Source organism: Scyliorhinus torazame, chromosome 6, assembly GCF_047496885.1.
Source record: "Scyliorhinus torazame isolate Kashiwa2021f chromosome 6, sScyTor2.1, whole genome shotgun sequence".
NCBI classification, from domain to species: Eukaryota; Metazoa; Chordata; class Chondrichthyes; order Carcharhiniformes; family Scyliorhinidae; genus Scyliorhinus; species Scyliorhinus torazame.
In genome coordinates this window covers 126,557,052-126,574,337 of record NC_092712.1, presented here as the reverse complement: position 1 = coordinate 126,574,337, position 17,286 = coordinate 126,557,052, and the positions used below count along the sequence as shown (strand labels likewise).

Sequence of the window (17,286 nt, the reverse complement as noted above, 5' to 3'; positions counted from 1 at the left end):
AGTGGCCCGCCCCGCCGGTTCGCGGAGAATCCCGTCCCAGATATCCCCTTTACCCCGAGTTAACTGCTGCTCTCAGTTATTGGTTGCAAACAATTCCAAGTTTCCCCAGCTGAACATACTTCCCCAAAATGTGTCAAAAATACATTGCTCACACCAAAACAAATGAGATTTAAATAAGAGTATCTTAATTATTTTCAGAAATAATGGCACACCATAAACATAAGTACTCTGAAATAAAAACACAAAGTGCTGGAAGTATTTAGCAGATCTGTGGAGAGAGAAGCAAAACTAACCTTTCGAGATGAACATGACTCTTTTTCAGAACTCTGTTCAGTTCAAAAGGTTCAGTTCTGAAGAGTTATATTTGTCTCAAAACGTTAACCCTGTTGCTCTCTCGACAGTGTTACGAGACCTTGGGCTGAATTAGCCAGTAATTTGTTTTTTTTTCCGGAGATCTTTGGCCCATGACTGCTCCAATGACTTACAGGCACCAGGTTTGTAAGTGAAATACAACAACTGTTTATTCATAACAAAAAGATAGAGATAAGACATGCAATAATTACAATACAAAATGACCAGCCAATCTACTACTACCCCCCCCTCACCAAATACCATTCCGCCCTCTACCTGAACATACACAAGACATACACATGCAGAGGGAGGGGGAGGGGAAAAGTAAAAGAGGATTAATGTGAGATGTTAGATGAGTGCCCATGGTTCGGACGTCAAAGTTGTTTTTTCAGCTGACTGTCTTTCCAGTATGTGGAGCGATTGAGAACCATCGGTTGGATGGCTAACAAGGATCTTCTGGCTGGCACATTCAGTCCAAATCCCCAAACTGTGGTATTCCCCCTGGGGAGTCACATTCACTTTTATTAACCTGGGTCTTCACTCAGAAGATCCGCCTCAGGCCTATGTAATTCGTATTTGTTCCAGCTCCACCAGAATGTCGCATGGCTTTATAAGAAAAAACAGAGTTCCCCTCATGAAATTTTCAAGAGGATTCTTTAAACAACTGACCCTGCCTGCAGCCTTGCAGGTCTATCTGACTGTAGAGAGAGAATGGTCTCGACTTTGAACCTTGACACAGAGTCCATCAGGTAAGAGAGACCGATCACGGCTTTGACCTGCCAGCTCCTTGATCAAACCAAAACAAAAAAAAAACAGATGAAGTCTTTCTGTCCCTGGCAGAACACTCCGGAATGGTCAGCACCAATATAATTGAAGAGCCCGGCAAAGTACATAGCACATTGGGCGACTGCCAAGTCTATTCAGATGGCTCATCAACGATGCCAGCACATCCCCCTGGATTCCTTTTTTTTTTAAATTAAAGGTGAAGTCCAGCTTAAAGGTGTTGGTCCTATTAATTGTCCAGGTGCAAACATTATAAAAGCCAAAACAAAAGAAAATAAATGGAATAAACAAGAGACAAACAGGGATTAACAGGAGGGTCCTTACAACAGATACTACCAGACCTGGTGAGTATGCAGTGTTAATGTAAGCCTACATGTAACACTAATAAAGATCATCATTGCAATAATACTGCGTGTCAAACTGGATGATTCGGAGAATCACTCCAGGAGACACGTTTGGTGGTGGTGTTCACACCGAGGATTTGGAGGCAGCTTAGGCAACATATCAAGCTTGGCTCCATATTATTGGCAACCCCTTAACTCTAGAACCATTGTTTTCGCCATCATGCTTAGACTTGAAGTTCAGGTCCTGGGCAAGTGTGGGGCTGGAGGTATTTGGGGACATGGTTGCTGAGAGTAGGTTTGTCAGGTTTGAGGAGCTGATGAATAAATTCCAACTCCAAGGTCTAATTTATTTAGGTATTTTCAGGTGTGCAATTTCCTGTGTAAAGAAATCTCTTTGTTTCCTTTGGTGCCTTTGACCTCCGTCTTGAATAAGGTTTTATCTTTGGCCGTAGTGAGTATGGGAAAGATTTCAGAAATTTATGGCCCAATCCTGTTGGTGGAGCGGCACCGTTGGATGAGCTGAGGAAGAAGTGGGAGGTAGAGCTGGGTTTGTTTTTTGAGGGAGGGGTGTGGTGTGAGGCTCTTCACAGGATCAACTCAACCGTCTCTTCTACTAGACTCAGCTTGATTCAGTTCAAGGTGGTGCACAGGGTGCATCTGACCAAGGCAAGGAGTGTTTTTTTTCTCGGGGTGGAGGATAGGTGCGAATGCTGTTCTCAGGGTCTGATGAATCATACCCATATGTTCTGGTCACATCCTAAACTTGTAAGCTATTTGGTCTCCTTCTTTAACACCATGTCAGGGATTCTTGAGATTGAGCTGGAGTCTTGTCCGTTGGTGGTCATTTTCAGGGTTTCGGACATGCTGGTGCTGCAGAGGGGGTGAAGGCAGGTGCCCTCGCCTTTGCCTCGTTGATAGGCTGGAGGCGAGTTCTGCTGGGGTGGAGTTCTCCTTTTCCACCCAGTGTCTCGGCTTGGTTGGGAGATCTAATGGTGTTCCTACACCTTGAGACGGTCAAGTACAGCATGAGGGGGGGTAGAAGGGGTTCTACTCGAGATGGCAGGCATTCATTTCCTTTTTCAATGAGCTACTCACCGTCAGCTGTTAGGGGGGTTATTAGTTAAGGTTATATTTCGTTATAGGTGAGTGGGAATGGGGTTCTTGTGCATAAAAATTATCCCAAAACACCAAAGATGCCCTTAGTGGACACACAGACAGACAGGCACACAAAACCATTGTAGCAGATATCTGCGCCCCCCAAAGACTTGACACCTCCTCAAAATGTGGTGCCCAGAATTGGACACAATACTGCAGCTGGGGCTTAACCAATGATTGGTAAGAGTTTTCAGCATAACTGCCTCTTATTTATAAAGCCAAGGATCTGTTGTGATGGGCGCTCTGGATCCGTGGAACACATACAGGTCACTAACACTTGAAATAGCGCAACACTATTTTATTGAGTCATTAACTGTTTAACATACTCTCACTGTGGGTTAACACGATACTAGCTTTAACTAAAGACCTTTGCCTTGTCCTAACCAGTCGATGCACTCAGCACATGGTGAATGTCTGTGCTGCAGGCTGTGAGTTCTGTCCTACTAGGAAGCTGCAGCTCGAATGAGCGGGAACTCTGATGCCCCCTGTCTTTATAGTGTGTGCGCTCTAACTGGTGATTGGCTGCGGTGTTGTGTGTGTTGATTGGTCCCACTGTGTGTCCATCAGTGTGTGTGTCTGCACCATGATATACTGGTGTATATGATGACAGGATCCTGTATGTCTTTCTTTAAAGGAACAGCCTTCTGAACTTATCCTGCCACCTTTGAAGGTTTATTTACTTAGTCCCTAGGATCGTCTTCCTGCATCCCCTTTAATTATAGCATTTAATTTATATTGTCCCTCCTCGTCCTTTCTACTAAAATATATAATTTGACACTGACATGTTAAATTTCATTTGTGTGTGAATAACTATTTTACCAGTTTATGTCTGCTATTACCCATCTTACTGTGTACTGCATTTCCAAGTTTCAAGTTCCTGTTTCAGGAAAAGGAAACAGATAGGATAGATGACAAGAAACTATTTCTGCTGGTTGGGGAATCTATGACCAGCATGCACATCTTAAAATTAACAGCCAGATAATGCAGGAGTGAAATTAGGAAGCACTTTTATATACAACAGGTGGTAGAAGTTGGAAGCTCTTTTCTGCAAATGGCAACTGATGATAGCAAACCGGTCAATTTTAAAATCTGAGACTGATATGTTTTTGTTAGCAAAGATATTAACAGGTCTGGAACTAAGGGAGTATGGAGTTAGGTCGCAGAGCAGTCATAGAACATATAGTGCAGGAGGAGGATATTCGGCCCATCGAGTCTGCACCGCTCACTTCCACCCTGTCCCGATAACCCAATAACCCCTAACCTTTTTGGACACCAAGGGCAACTTAGCAAGGCCAATCCACCTAACCTGCACGTCTTTGGACTGTGGGAGGAAACCGGAGCACCCGGAGGAAACCCATGCAGACACGGGGAGAACGTGCAGACTCCGCACAGACAGTGACCCAGCAGGGAATCAAACTTGGGACCCTGGCGCTGTGAAGCCACAGTGCAAGACACGTGTGCTACCGTGCTGTCCATGATCTCATTCATTGGGGGTAACTGGCCTACTCCTGTTCCCATGACCATTTTTCAGTGCTCCCAAAACACAAGATTGGTTTCTTGCCGTCTCTCTGTGCTGCTCTATAACAAATATCAACCTCTGATTGCTGGCCCGATGGTACATTCTGTATGGCATGAACTGATGATGCTCAAGTACCTAGCCCACAAATAGCTGCTGATGTGTTTTCTTCCACATGATGGCGCTTTAAACTCCATTACAAAGTTAGTTATGTTTACTTGCTCCAGAGGTGGCAACTGAAGCTCAGCCTGGTAAACTCAACCGGTCCCACATAAGTAAAAACTATATTTTTCTCATGTACATAATTTAATAATAATAATAATCGCTTATTATCACAAGTAGGCTTCAATGAAGTTACTGTGAAAAGCCCCTAGTCGCCACATTCCGACGCCTGTTCGGGGAGGCTGGTACGGGAATTGAACCCGCGCTGCTGGAGTTGTTCTGCATCACAAGCCAGCTGTTTAGCCCACTGTGCTAAACCAGCATTTCTCAGAAGCAGGAAATTTCTAACATGGGGACAAATGGACCTCAAGCCCCATAATGCGAGAGAAGGCAAGACCGGAGCAGATTCAAGCTCTGTAGGAATTGTTAACACTGCCAATTTTATAATTAAATTCAGCAGCTTTATTGCAATCAATTTTTAGTTTCAGGTTATAATGTTATATATCGATATTTTGTCTAGGTCAGAAATTTAGATGGTGCTGGAAATCAAATTGACAAAATAAATGCAATGTTCAGTCTGAAGTTTTTGTTTAATTACTTCATGAATTCCCTGTGAGCAGGGCTCGAACCTGCACGGGGAAACCCCATTAGATTTCAAGTCCAAAGTCTTAACCACCTGCCCATCAACTATATTGTATTAAACAGGTCAATTGGGTTTTTAAAAAATAAAAAGCTGAATATGGTCACCAATTTTACTGAAGAAAAGCAGTACCAAAATTGTACCATAAATGTAATTAGAAGCTGGAAGCTAGACGAGCATTTATCTATACTACTCGCTTCAACCACTCCCTGTGATAGCAACTTCACGTTCTCATCACTCTTTGGGTAAAGAGGTGTCTCCGGAACTCCCGGTTGGATTTCTTGGTGACTATCTTATATTGATGGCAAACAAAAGCTAGGACAGGATTTCAATTTGGGACCTCTTGCCAATTTCCACGAGCAACCGCAAATCAGGAATCATACTCCTAACCCAACTGGCCAGCTGCTAACCCTCAAGGACGAGTACTGACTTCGGAGCACTCAATGCTGGCAGCAGGCTCATAACGTGAAAGTATTCTGTTCTCTAAATTTCTTGAAAAAGAAATCACCCTCACCCCCCCAAAAAAAGACAATTTAGTCAGCTTGGTGATTTTTTTTTTTTTTTTTTTTACATAAAATAAGCTGGCCATTGATGTGCTCGGAATTGGCAAGAAAACAATAACAATCAAAATAAACTTCCAATTATTGTAACCTATATTGACATTTTGAATTTTTTGAAGAAAATTAATGAAAACAATGTTGAAGGATACAACGCTGAAAAAAGTATTCAATATACTGATTATATATAGTACAGTAAATCAATAAAGCAACCCATTTATTCAGTCATTACTAAGTTGTGCCTTAAATAGTTCGATGTGCCAGGAAAGGAAAGACAGCTTTCACAGTCGGACACAAATGTGCACAAAAGTACTAATTCTACAATACACAACATAAAATTAAGCTTTCACGTGCAAATGACCAAAGTTGCACACACAGCAGCTATTATATTGCAGGAAATCACGTCAAACTGCTAGTTTATCTACAGGAAGCTTTGAAAGAGGCAATTTAAAAACACTACTTGCAAAACCAACTTGGTACACAGCTCTCAGGCAAGAGGACCTGTTTGGGGATTATCAGGGACAAGGAACAAAATTAAAGAACCGGTCCTCAAGGGTTATAATCTCTTGATTACTACCCGAGCCATGTAGAAATTGGCATAGGAATGGGAAAATAAGGGAAGTAAACACGTGGTTAAAGGAGTGGTTCTGGAAAGAGGGGTTCCATTTCATGGGGCACTAGCACCAGTAATGGGATAGGAGGGTCTACACTTGAACCGATCTAGGGCCAGTATTCTCGTGGAAAAGATAAATACGGTGGTCACAAGGACTTTAAACTAGCAAATGGGGGGTCAATGAAGAGTAAAACTACAAGACGTATAATGGTTAATGGGAACCAGGGCAGCAGGTTAGCATGTGAGGAGAAGATAGAGGTTAATAGAATGAACAGGCAGGGCCAATCTAACGACTACGTAAAAAAATTAAAATGTAAGGTGACTGGGTGAGTGAAAGTTGGGCATGAGGCCAAGTATTATCAGCGATTAATGATAGAGGTCAGAATGTGTAAAAAGATTAGTGCAAATCAGTAGGACATATTAAAAAAACCTGTACCTAAATAAATGCATGCAGTATTCGGAATACGGTCAATCAGCTGACGGCACAAATAGAAGCAAATGGGCATGATTTGGTGGGGATCACTGATGACATTGGCACTAAGGGCCAAGATATTGAATCAATATGGGTGGAAATAAAAAACAAGGAAAAAAAGCTCGTTGGTAGGAGTAATTTACAGGCCCCCGAGCAATACTTTCAAAGTGGTGCACATTATAAACTAAGAAATAATGAGGGCTTGTGAGAAGAGCACAATGGTAATGATGGGTGATTTTAACATGCATATTGACTAGATTAATCAAATTGGCACGGGTAGCCTTGAGGGAGATTTCATTGAATGCTTGAGGGATTGTTTCTTCGAGCAATATGTTATGGAGCCAATCAGGGAGTGGGCTATTTTAGATTTAGTATTACGTAACGAAGAAGGATTGATAAATACTCTTGTCGTCAAGAATCCCCTTGGAAGGAGTGATCACAGCATGCTAAAATTTCAAATTCAGATTGAGCAAGAGTGGAGTGCCATACTAGAGTTTTAGCACTGCACAGAGGTAATTATACAGACCTGAGGAAAGAGTTGCCCAAGTAAACTGGGCACAAAAAATTGAGGGAAGGGTAGTTGAGGAATGGTTGAGGCGGATGTTCAGGGAGATATTTAACACTTCTCCATTAAATTATAATCCTGAGGGGAATTGTAAAAGAAATAAACATGTTCTATGGCTAAACAAGGAAGTCAAGGAGGACATAAAGGTAAAAACTAGGGGGTATCATACTGCAAAAGCTTGTGGTGAGCTGGAGGATTGGGGAACTTTAGGGTTCAGCAAAAACCTATTAAAAATAGAATCAAAAAGCTAAGACGAACTGCAAAAGGAAACTAGCAGAAAACATAAACACTGATACCAAGAGCTTCTCCAAGTATATAAAGAGGAAGAGAATAGGTAAAGTAAATCTTGGCCCATTAGAGGACAATACTGGTGAAGTAATAATGAGGAACACAGAGATGGGGGAAGCACTGAACCAATATTTTGCCTTTGTCTTCACGGTAGAGGATAATAAAATGTTTCCAAGAACTGCAGTTAAGGCAGAGGAACGTAGTGCAAGAACCATTACAAGGGAGAAGGTATTGAATAAATTAATGGGACTAAAGGCAGATAAGTCTCCAGTACACGACTGCTTGCACCCTAGGGTATTAAAGGAGGTGGCGGCAGAGATAGTGGATGCATTGGTTATGATATTTCAAAAACCCCTGATTTTGGAAAGGCCCCGGTGGATTGGAAACATACTAATGTAACTTTCCTATTCAAAATGGGAGAGAGGCAAAAAGTAGGAAACGATAGCTTAACTTGAAATGAATGAAACGAAAATCGCTTATTGTCACAAGTAGGCTTCAATGAAGTTACTGTGAAAAGCCCCTAGTCGCCACATTCCGGCGCCTGTTCGGGGAGGCTGGCACGGGAATTGAACCGTGCTGCTGGCCTGCCTTGGTCTGCTTTAAGCCAGCGTTTTAGCCCAGTGTGCTAAACCAGCCCCATGTGTGCTAAACCAGCCCCATGTGTGCTAAACCAGCCCCTAGTGTGCTAAACCAGCCCCTAGTGTGCTAAACCAGCCCCATGTGCGCTAAACCAGCCCCATGTGCGCTAAACCAGCCCCATGTGCGCTAAACCAGCCCCATGTGCGCTAAACCAGCCCCATGTGCGCTAAACCAGCCCCTAGTGCGCTAAACCAGCCCCATGTGCGCTAAACCAGCCCCATGTGCGCTAAACCAGCCCCTAGTGCGCTAAACCAGCCCCTAGTGCGCTAAACCAGCCCCTAGTGCGCTAAACCAGCCCCTAGTGCGCTAAACCAGCCCCATGTGCGCTAAACCAGCCCCATGTGCGCTAAACCAGCCCCATGTGCGCTAAACCAGCCCCATGTGCGCTAAACCAGCCCCATGTGCGCTAAACCAGCCCCATGTGCGCTAAACCAGCCCCATGTGCGCTAAACCAGCCCCATGTGCGCTAAACCAGCCCCATGTGCGCTAAACCAGCCCCATGTGCGCTAAACCAGCCCCATGTGCGCTAAACCAGCCCCATGTGCGCTAAACCAGCCCCATGTGCGCTAAACCAGCCCCATGTGCGCTAAACCAGCCCCATGTGCGCTAAACCAGCCCCATGTGCGCTAAACCAGCCCCATGTGCGCTAAACCAGCCCCATGTGCGCTAAACCAGCCCCATGTGCGCTAAACCAGCCCCATGTGCGCTAAACCAGCCCCATGTGCGCTAAACCAGCCCCTAGTGCGCTAAACCAGCCCCTAGTGCGCTAAACCAGCCCCTAGTGCGCTAAACCAGCCCCATGTGGGCTAAACCAGCCCCTAGTGTGCTAAACCAGCCCCATGTGTGCTAAACCAGCCCCATGTGTGCTAAACCAGCCCCATGTGTGCTAAACCAGCCCCATGTGTGCTAAACCAGCCCCATGTGTGCTAAACCAGCCCCTAGTGTGCTAAACCAGCCCCATGTGTGCTAAACCAGCCCCTAGTGTGCTAAACCAGCCCCATGTGCGCTAAACCAGCCCCATGTGCGCTAAACCAGCCCCATGTGCGCTAAACCAGCCCCATGTGCGCTAAACCAGCCCCATGTGCGCTAAACCAGCCCCATGTGCGCTAAACCAGCCCCATGTGCGCTAAACCAGCCCCATGTGCGCTAAACCAGCCCCTAGTGTGCTAAACCAGCCCCTAGTGTGCTAAACCAGCCCCATGTGTGCTAAACCAGCCCCATGTGTGCTAAACCAGCCCCATGTGTGCTAAACCAGCCCCATGTGTGCTAAACCAGCCCCATGCTTGTTAGCTTGACTTCAGTGGTGGGGAAGTTGCTGGAATCAATCATTAAGGAGGTGATGATTAAACATTTGGAAAGACAAAGCTCAATCCATCATTGTTAGCACGGTTTTATGAAGGAAAGTCATGCTTGACTTGCTTGAATTCTTTGAGAACGTAACCAGCAAGGTGGATAATGCGGAACCTGTGGCTGTGGTATATCTAGACTTCCAGAAGGTGTTCGACAAGGTATTACATAAAAGATTGATCCAGAAGGTGAGATCGCAGGGGGTTTAGGTGGAATACTAGATTGAACTGAGGATTGGCTGACTAACAGAAAGCAGAGGGTCAGGTAAATGGATCCTTCTCTGGCTGGCGAACGGTAACTAATGGGGCACCTCAGGGTTCAGTCCTCAGACCTCAACTGTCTACAATCTATATAAGTGATCTGCAAGCAGGGACAGAATGTAACATAGCAAAATTTGCGGATGATACTAGAATAGGTGGGAAAGCAGGCAGTGAAGGGGAGATACAGGTTTTACAGACAGATATAGATAGGCTAGGAGATTGGGCCAAAATTTGGTAGATGGAGTTTAATGTGGATAATAATAATAATAACCGCTTATTGTCACAAGTAGGTTTCAATGAAGTTACTGTGAAAAGCCCCTAGTCGCCACATTCCGGTACCTGTTCGGGGAGGCTGGAACGGGAATTGAACCCGCGCTGCTGGCCTTGTCCTGCGCTACAAGCCAGCTGTTTAGCCCACTGTGCTAAACCAGCCCTTAAATGCAAAGTTAACTATTTTGGCCAAAACAATAGTCATGCAAATTATTAACTAAATGGAAAGCAGATTCAAAATGCATCTGGGCAGAGGGATCTGGGTGTCTTTGCTCATGAATCACAAAATGTCTGTATGCAGGTGCAAAATATAATAAGAAAGGCAAATGGAATATTAGCGTTTATTGCAAAAAGACTGGAGTACAAAAGTAGAGAAGTGTTATTGCAATTGTATAGGGTGTTGGTGAGATCACACCTGGAGTAGTGTGTCCAGTTTTAGTCTCCTTATTTGAGGAAGGATGTGTTGGCATTGGAGGCAGTTCTTAGGAGGTTCACCAGATTCATTCCAGGGATGAAAGGGTTGACATATGAGGAGACAAACAGTTTGGGTTTATGCTCACTGCAGTTTAGAAGGATGAAAGGGGATCTGATAGAAGTACATAAAATACTAAAACTAAATGTGGACCAAATGTTCCCCCTTGTGGGCAATTTAGAACAAGAGGTCAGAGACATAGTTTGAGGCGGTAGATTTAAAACTGAGATGAGGAGGCACTACATCTTGCAGAGGGTAGTGAAATTGTGGAACTCGCTGCTCCATAGTGCGGTGTAGACCGAATCATTAAATGCTTTCAAGACTTCCGGTTGCGGCTATGTGGAGCTAAGCCGCACGATTCGGCAGCTCCCGCGATCACGGACTTTCGGGCTCGCTAGAGGAGCCCCAACGGAATTTTTTTCACAGACAACCCGTGGGGAAGAGAAGATAGAGGTCCCCTACCAACTTTTATGGACCGGACTCAAAGTGCAACGGCCAAAAAAGCGGCATTGGAGCAGCGGGAGAAGCGAGGGAAAAAAAGCAAAATGGCGGCGGCCGGGGACAAAGAGGAGATGCAGGAATTCATCAAGCGCTGCTTCGAGGAGCTGCGTAAGGAGATGCTGGCGCCTATGCTGGCGGTAATTGAAGGACTAGGGATAACCTAGAAGGCCCACGAGGTGAAGATCCAGGAGGTCCAGAAAAGAGTGAGTGAGAATGAGGACGAGCTCTTGGGCCTGGCGGTGAGAGTGGAGCGGCACGTGGCGCTACACAAGAAGTGGGCGGGAAGACTCGAAGACCTGGAGAACAGGTCGAGGAGAAATAATCGGAGGATCCTGGTTCTCCCAGAAGGAGTGGAGGGGGACGATGCCGCGGCATACGCGGGCACGGTGATCGGGGCGATGATGGGCGCTGAGGCCCCTTCGAGGCCGCTGGAGCTGGACGGGGCACACCGGGTGCTGGCGAGGAAGCCCAAGGCAAATGAGCCGCCAAGGGCGATGGTGGTGAGATTTCACCCGTTTACGGACAGAGAGAAGGTCCTGAAATGGGCCAAGAAGGAGCGGAGCAGCAAGTGGGACAATGCAGAGGTCAGAATATACCCGGACTGGAGCACGGAGGTTGCTAAGTGGAGAGCGGGTTTCAACCGGGCCAAAGCGGTGCTGCATCGGAAAGGAGTGAAATTTGGAATGCTGCAGCCAGCGCGACTGTGGGTTACATACAAGGACCAACACTACTACTTCGAAACGCCTGAAGAGGCGTGGACCTTCATACAAACTGAAAAGTTGGACTCTAATTGAGGGTTTGTGAGGATGGGGGGTGTTTGAGGGTTGAAGTATGATGGTTGTTGTATATAGGGGGGCAATCACGCGCAGGGAATGTTATATGGGCTGGGAGAGAGAGACAAGGCCGTAACAGGAGCTGCGCCAGAGGGGGCGGGGCAGGCTTTGGAAAGCGCGGGTTTTTTTTTCCCCGCGTGCGAGAAGAAAGGCGGGAAGGGGAACGAAGGAACGTATATTGATTGGGAGACTCCCACACGGGAGGGGGGGGGTCAAAGGGACGGCGGGGGGGAAGCCGGGGTCAGCTGACTTACAGGAGTGATATGGGGGGAGCAAAAAAGCTAGACAGGGATATGTGATGGTGAGTGGTAGGTTGCAAGGGACGTGGATGGTGTTGGTAAATGTATACGCCCCGAACTGGGATGATGCTGGATTCATGAAGCGCATGTTGGGGCGCATTCCGGACCTGGAGGTAGGAGGCCTGATAATGGGAGGGGACTTCAATACAGTGCGGGACCCAGCACTGGACCGCTCCAGATCAAGGACGGGAAAGAGGCCGGCGGCGGCCAAGGTGCTCAGGGGGTTTATGGATCAGATGAGGGGAGTGGACCCATGGAGGTTTGCAAGACCGCAGGCCAGGGAATTTTCTTTCTTCTCCCACGTGCACAAAGCATACTCCCGGATAGATTTCTTTGTTCTGGGCAGGGCGCTCATCCCGAGGTTGGAGGGGACGGAATATTCGGCCATAGCCGTTTCGGACCACGCCCCGCACTGGGTGGAAATGGGGCTGGGAGAGGAGAGCGACCAATGCCCGCTGTGGCGGCTGGATGTGGGACTGCTGGCAGATGAGGTGGTGTGTGGGAAGGTGAGGGGGTGTATCGAAAGGTACTTGTAGGCCAACGACAACGGAGAGGTGCGAGTGGGGGTGGTATGGGAGGCGTTGAAGGCGGTGATCAGGGGAGAGCTAATCTCCATCAGGGCTCATAGGGAGAAGACAGAGGGCATGGAAAGGGAGAGGTTAGTGGGGGAGATTTTGAGAGTGGACAGGAGATACGCAGAGGCCCCATAGGAAAGATTACTGGGGGAAAGACGACGGCTCCAGGCGGAGTTTGACCTGTTGACCACGGGAAAGGCGGAGGCACAGCGGAGAAAGGCACAGGAGGCGACCTACGACTACGGGGAAAAGGCTAGTCGGATGGTGGCACACCAGCTCCTTAAGAGGACGGCAGCGAGGGAAATAGGGGGAATCAAAGATGGAAGTGTAATGAAAATAAATAAGGTATTCAAGGCCTTCTATGAAGAGCTGTACAGATCCCAGCCCCCAGGTAGGGGAAGAGGGGATGAGACGATTCCTAGACCAACTGAGGTTCCCGAGGGTGGAGGAGCAAGAGGTGGCTGGTTTGGGGGCACCAATCGGGTTGGAGGAGCTGAGCAAGGGTTTGGGGAGTATCCAGACGGGGAAGGCCCCTGGGCCGGACGGGTTCCCGGTGGTGTTCTACAGAAAGTACGTAGACCTGTTGGCCCCGCTACTGGTGAGGACCTTTAATGAGGCAAGAGAGGAGGGGACCCTGCCCCCGACAATGTCGGAGACGACAATTTCCTTGATTCCAAAAGCGAGACAAGGACCCACTGCAATGTGGATCGTACAGGCCGATTTCGCTCCTCAATGTGGACACTAAATTATTGGCAAAAGTGCTGGCCACGAGGATTGAGGACTGTGTCCCGGGGGTGATTCATGAGGACCAGACGGGATTCGTAAAGGGCAGGCAATTAAACACTAATGTACGGCAACTCTTAAACGTGATAATGATGCCATCGGAGGAGGGAGAGGTGGAGATAGTGGCAGCTATGGACGCGGAAAAGGCCTTTGACCGAGTAGAGTGGGAGTACCTCTGGGAGGTGCTGCGTAGGTTTGGGTTCGGGGGAGGGTTTATCAGCTGGGTTAAGCTCCTTTACAGAGCGAGTGTAGTGATGAACCGGCGGAGGTCGGAGTACTTTCGGCTGTACCGAGGAACGAGGCAGGGGTGCCCCCTGTCCCCCCTGTTGTTTGCATTGGCGATCGAACCCTCGGCCATATCACTGAGGGAGTCTAATAAATGGAGGGGATGGTCCGAGGGGAAGAAGAGCATCGGGTGTCGCTATACGCGGATGACCTGTTGCTGTACGTGGCGGACCCAATGGAGGGGATGGTGGAGGTCATGCAGACTCTGAGGGAGTTTGGGGAGTTCTCGGGCCATAAGCTCAATGTAGGGAAGAGTGAGCTTTTTGTATTACAGGCAGGGGACCAAGAAAGAGGGATAGGGGACCTACCGCTGAGGAGGACGGTGGGGAGTTTTCGGTATCTGGGGATCCAGATAGCCAGGAGTTGGGGGGCCCTACATAAACTGAATCTGAAGAGGTTGGTGGACCAAATGGAAGAGGACTTCAAAAGATGGGACATGTTACCGCTCTCGCTGGCGGGTAGAGTGCAGTCGGTCAAAATGGTGGTCCTTCCGAGGTTTCTGTTTGTGTTTCAGTGCCTTCCCATCGTGATCACCAAGGGCTTTTTCAAGAGAGTAGGTAGGAGTATTATGGGGTTTGAGTGGATGAATAAGACCCCGAGGGTAAGGAGAGTATTCCTGGAACGCAGTAGGGACCGAGGAGGGTTGGCGCTGCCAAACCTAGGGAGCTACTACTGGGCAGCAAATGTGGCGATGATCCGCAAGTGGGTTATGGAGGGAGCGGGGGCGGCATGGAAGAGGATGGAGATGGCATCCTGTAAAGGAACGAGCTTGGGGGCGTTGGTGACGGCACCGCTGCCGTTCTCGCCATCAAAGTAGACCATGAGCCCGGTGGTGGTGGCGGCAACGTTAAGGATCTGGGGCCAGTGGAGACGGCACAGGGGTGCAGTGGGAGCCTCGGTGTGGTCCCCGATCAGGGGTAACCACCGGTTTGTTCCGGGGAAGATGGACGGGGAGTTCCAGGGCTGGCATCGGGCGGGGATTAGAAGAATGGGGGACCTGTTCATTGACGGGACATTTGCGAGTCTAGGGGCACTGGAGGAGAAGTTTGAGTTACCCCCGGGAAATGCATTTAGATATATGCAGGTGAGGGCTTTTGTGAGGCGACAGGTCAGGGAATTCCCGTTGCTCCCGGCACAAGAAATTCAAGACAGGGTGATCGCGGGTGTATGGCTTGGGGAGGGCAAGATTTCGGCACTACACCAAGAGATGAAAGAAGAGGGGGAAGCGCTAGCAGAAGAGTTGAAGGGTAAATGGGAGGAGGAGCTGGGGGAGGAGATTGAGGAAGGTTTGTGGGCTGATGCCCTGGGTAGGGCTAATTCCTCCTCATGTGCCAGGCTCAGCCTGATACAATTTAAGGTGGTCCACAGAGCGCACTTGACGGGGGCGAGGTTGAGTAGGTTCTTTGGGGTAGAGGACAGATGTGGAAGGTGTTCAAGGGAGTCCGGCGAATCATGTCCATATGTTTTGGTCATGCCCGGCACTGGAGGGTTTCTGGAGAGGAGTGGCGGGAGCAATATCTCAGGTGGTGAAAGTCCGGGTCAAGCCAAGCTGGGGGCTAGCAATATTTGGAGTAGTGGACGAGCTGGGAGTGCAGGAGGTGAAAGAGGCCGGCATTCTGGCCTTTGCGTCCCTAGTAGCCCGGCGAAGGATCTTGCTAATGTGGAAGGAGGCGAAGCCCCCTAGCCTGGAGGCCTGGATAAACGACATGGCTGGGTTCATAAAGCTGGAGAGGATTAAGTTTGCCTTGAGAGGGTCTGCGCAGGGGTTCTACAGGCGGTGGCAACCGTTCCTAGACTATCTCGCGGAGCGTTAGAGGAAGATCGGTCAGCAGCAGCAACCCTGGGGGGGGAATGGGGGATTGCTTGGGGGGGGATGGATGAGCAGGAGATAACATGAAGGGCGGGGGAAACTGGCACGTGCGGGAGAGAGCCAGTCTATAAAGCTATATAAATATACCATTTTGCCATGTATATATCTTGCTCAGTGCGATTTTGTGTTATTTTGTTACCCGGGGGGGGGGGGTTGTTATTGTTTGTAAGGGGAAAAAATTGTGTTGGTAAAAAACTTTAATAAATATATTTTTTGAAAAATTAAATGCTTTCAAGAGGGAGATAAATATATTTCTGATTTTAAAAAAGGGTTAAAAGGATATGGGGAACAGGGAAGGAGGTGGCTTTGAGACCAGGAAGAAGTCAGCCATGATCTGATTGAATGGCACAGCAGGCTCAAAGGGCTTAATTGCCTACTTCTCCCCCTAACTCCTATGTTCTTTTGGACAACAATGCGGCACAAACCAACTGACAAAATAACTAAACTTGAATGAGGAAAGGTGAAATTCAAAGTCCTTTGAGAGAAAAGGACTTGACAAAGGTACACAGTTAAAGCTTAATTTGTCCTTTCCAAGGATCTGATTCAAGACCAGGTAGAGTATTGACCAAATAAATGATCTACTAACAAGAGACTATCAATCTTGTTCGGTAATTTACAAACCAGGACCTCCAATCAATAGTTATATTACAACTTCAATTTATAACTTTGCAAGTACATTCAACCAATTCCAAACCAGCATTCAAAAATACTCCAAATATATAAAACCTGTCATTAGTTTCTTTTATTTTATTTAAAAGGGAAACGGTGAGTAGCTGTAGCCTTGAGGAAGAGACAATACACAATAAAGATCAACAGTGAGCTTTGTCATTGCCAGTTTTCAATCAGCCTGCATTACTTACTTTCCGTCTGTGTCTGATGCTGCTGCATAGTGAAGCGGTGTGCAACCTCTTTCATCAAGGTCATTTACACTGGCCCCAGATCCCACAAGAGCAAACAGGCACTGGTAGTTGCAGTTGGCAGCAGCATAATGCAGTGAGGTCCTTACAAGAATAGACAGAAAAGAGTTGAGTAAATACCCGTCTACATATTTTTTCAGCCACATCTTGAAGAACTTCTTCTAACCAGCTTGCCCTGCCATATTTTTCTTTTCCCTTTTCATGAAAACATCTTGCCCTGCCATATTTTTCTTATTTTCCCTTTTCATGAAGACAATGATTTTTGGGGATATAGGTCCACAGGCACTGGCAATTATAAAACACCTTGCACAAGTAGCCATTTTATGTGCGACTGTCTGGATACCATCAGATGAGCTCAATCCTATCCTCACTTAATTACTTATAGACATCTTCCAATAGAGATTTGAGATAGCTAGCCCCTAGCTATCTCTGCAGCCTACTGATATCCATAACTCAGTGTCACGCTAGGTATTTCCTAATAGTAACATTATCATGCTTAGTCCATCCAGCCTTCCCTTCTAAGCCTGTACAATGAACTAATAACGAACAAATAGTCCTGGAACGACGGAGGTTGAGGGGTGACCTGATAGAGGTCTACAAAATTATGAGGGGCATAGACAGAGTGGATAGTCAGAGGCTTTTCCCCAGGGTAGAGGGGTCAATTACTAGGGGGCATAGGTTTAAGGTGAGAGGGGCAAGGTTTAGAGTAGATGTACGAGGCAAGTTTTTTTTACACAGAGGGTAGTGGGTGCCTGGAACTCGCTATCGGAGGTGGTGGTGGGAAGCAGG

The 17,286-nt window shown here is 47.4% G+C and overlaps 1 protein-coding gene across 4 annotated transcripts in view; it reads right to left on the bottom strand.

The window, feature by feature from the left end:
* Positions 1-17,286, bottom strand: part of ankrd28b (ankyrin repeat domain 28b) — a 291,957-nt gene that overhangs the window by 64,848 nt on the left and 209,823 nt on the right. For 3 of the 4 annotated variants that reach the window (XM_072508769.1, XM_072508768.1, XM_072508767.1), the window contains one exon: positions 16,441-16,581. The exons of the other annotated variant lie outside the window; for it this stretch is intronic. In XM_072508769.1, coding sequence (XP_072364870.1) covers positions 16,441-16,581 — 141 coding nt within the window. The remainder of the gene's footprint in view (positions 1-16,440; positions 16,582-17,286) is intronic. 4 annotated transcript variants of the gene reach the window in all.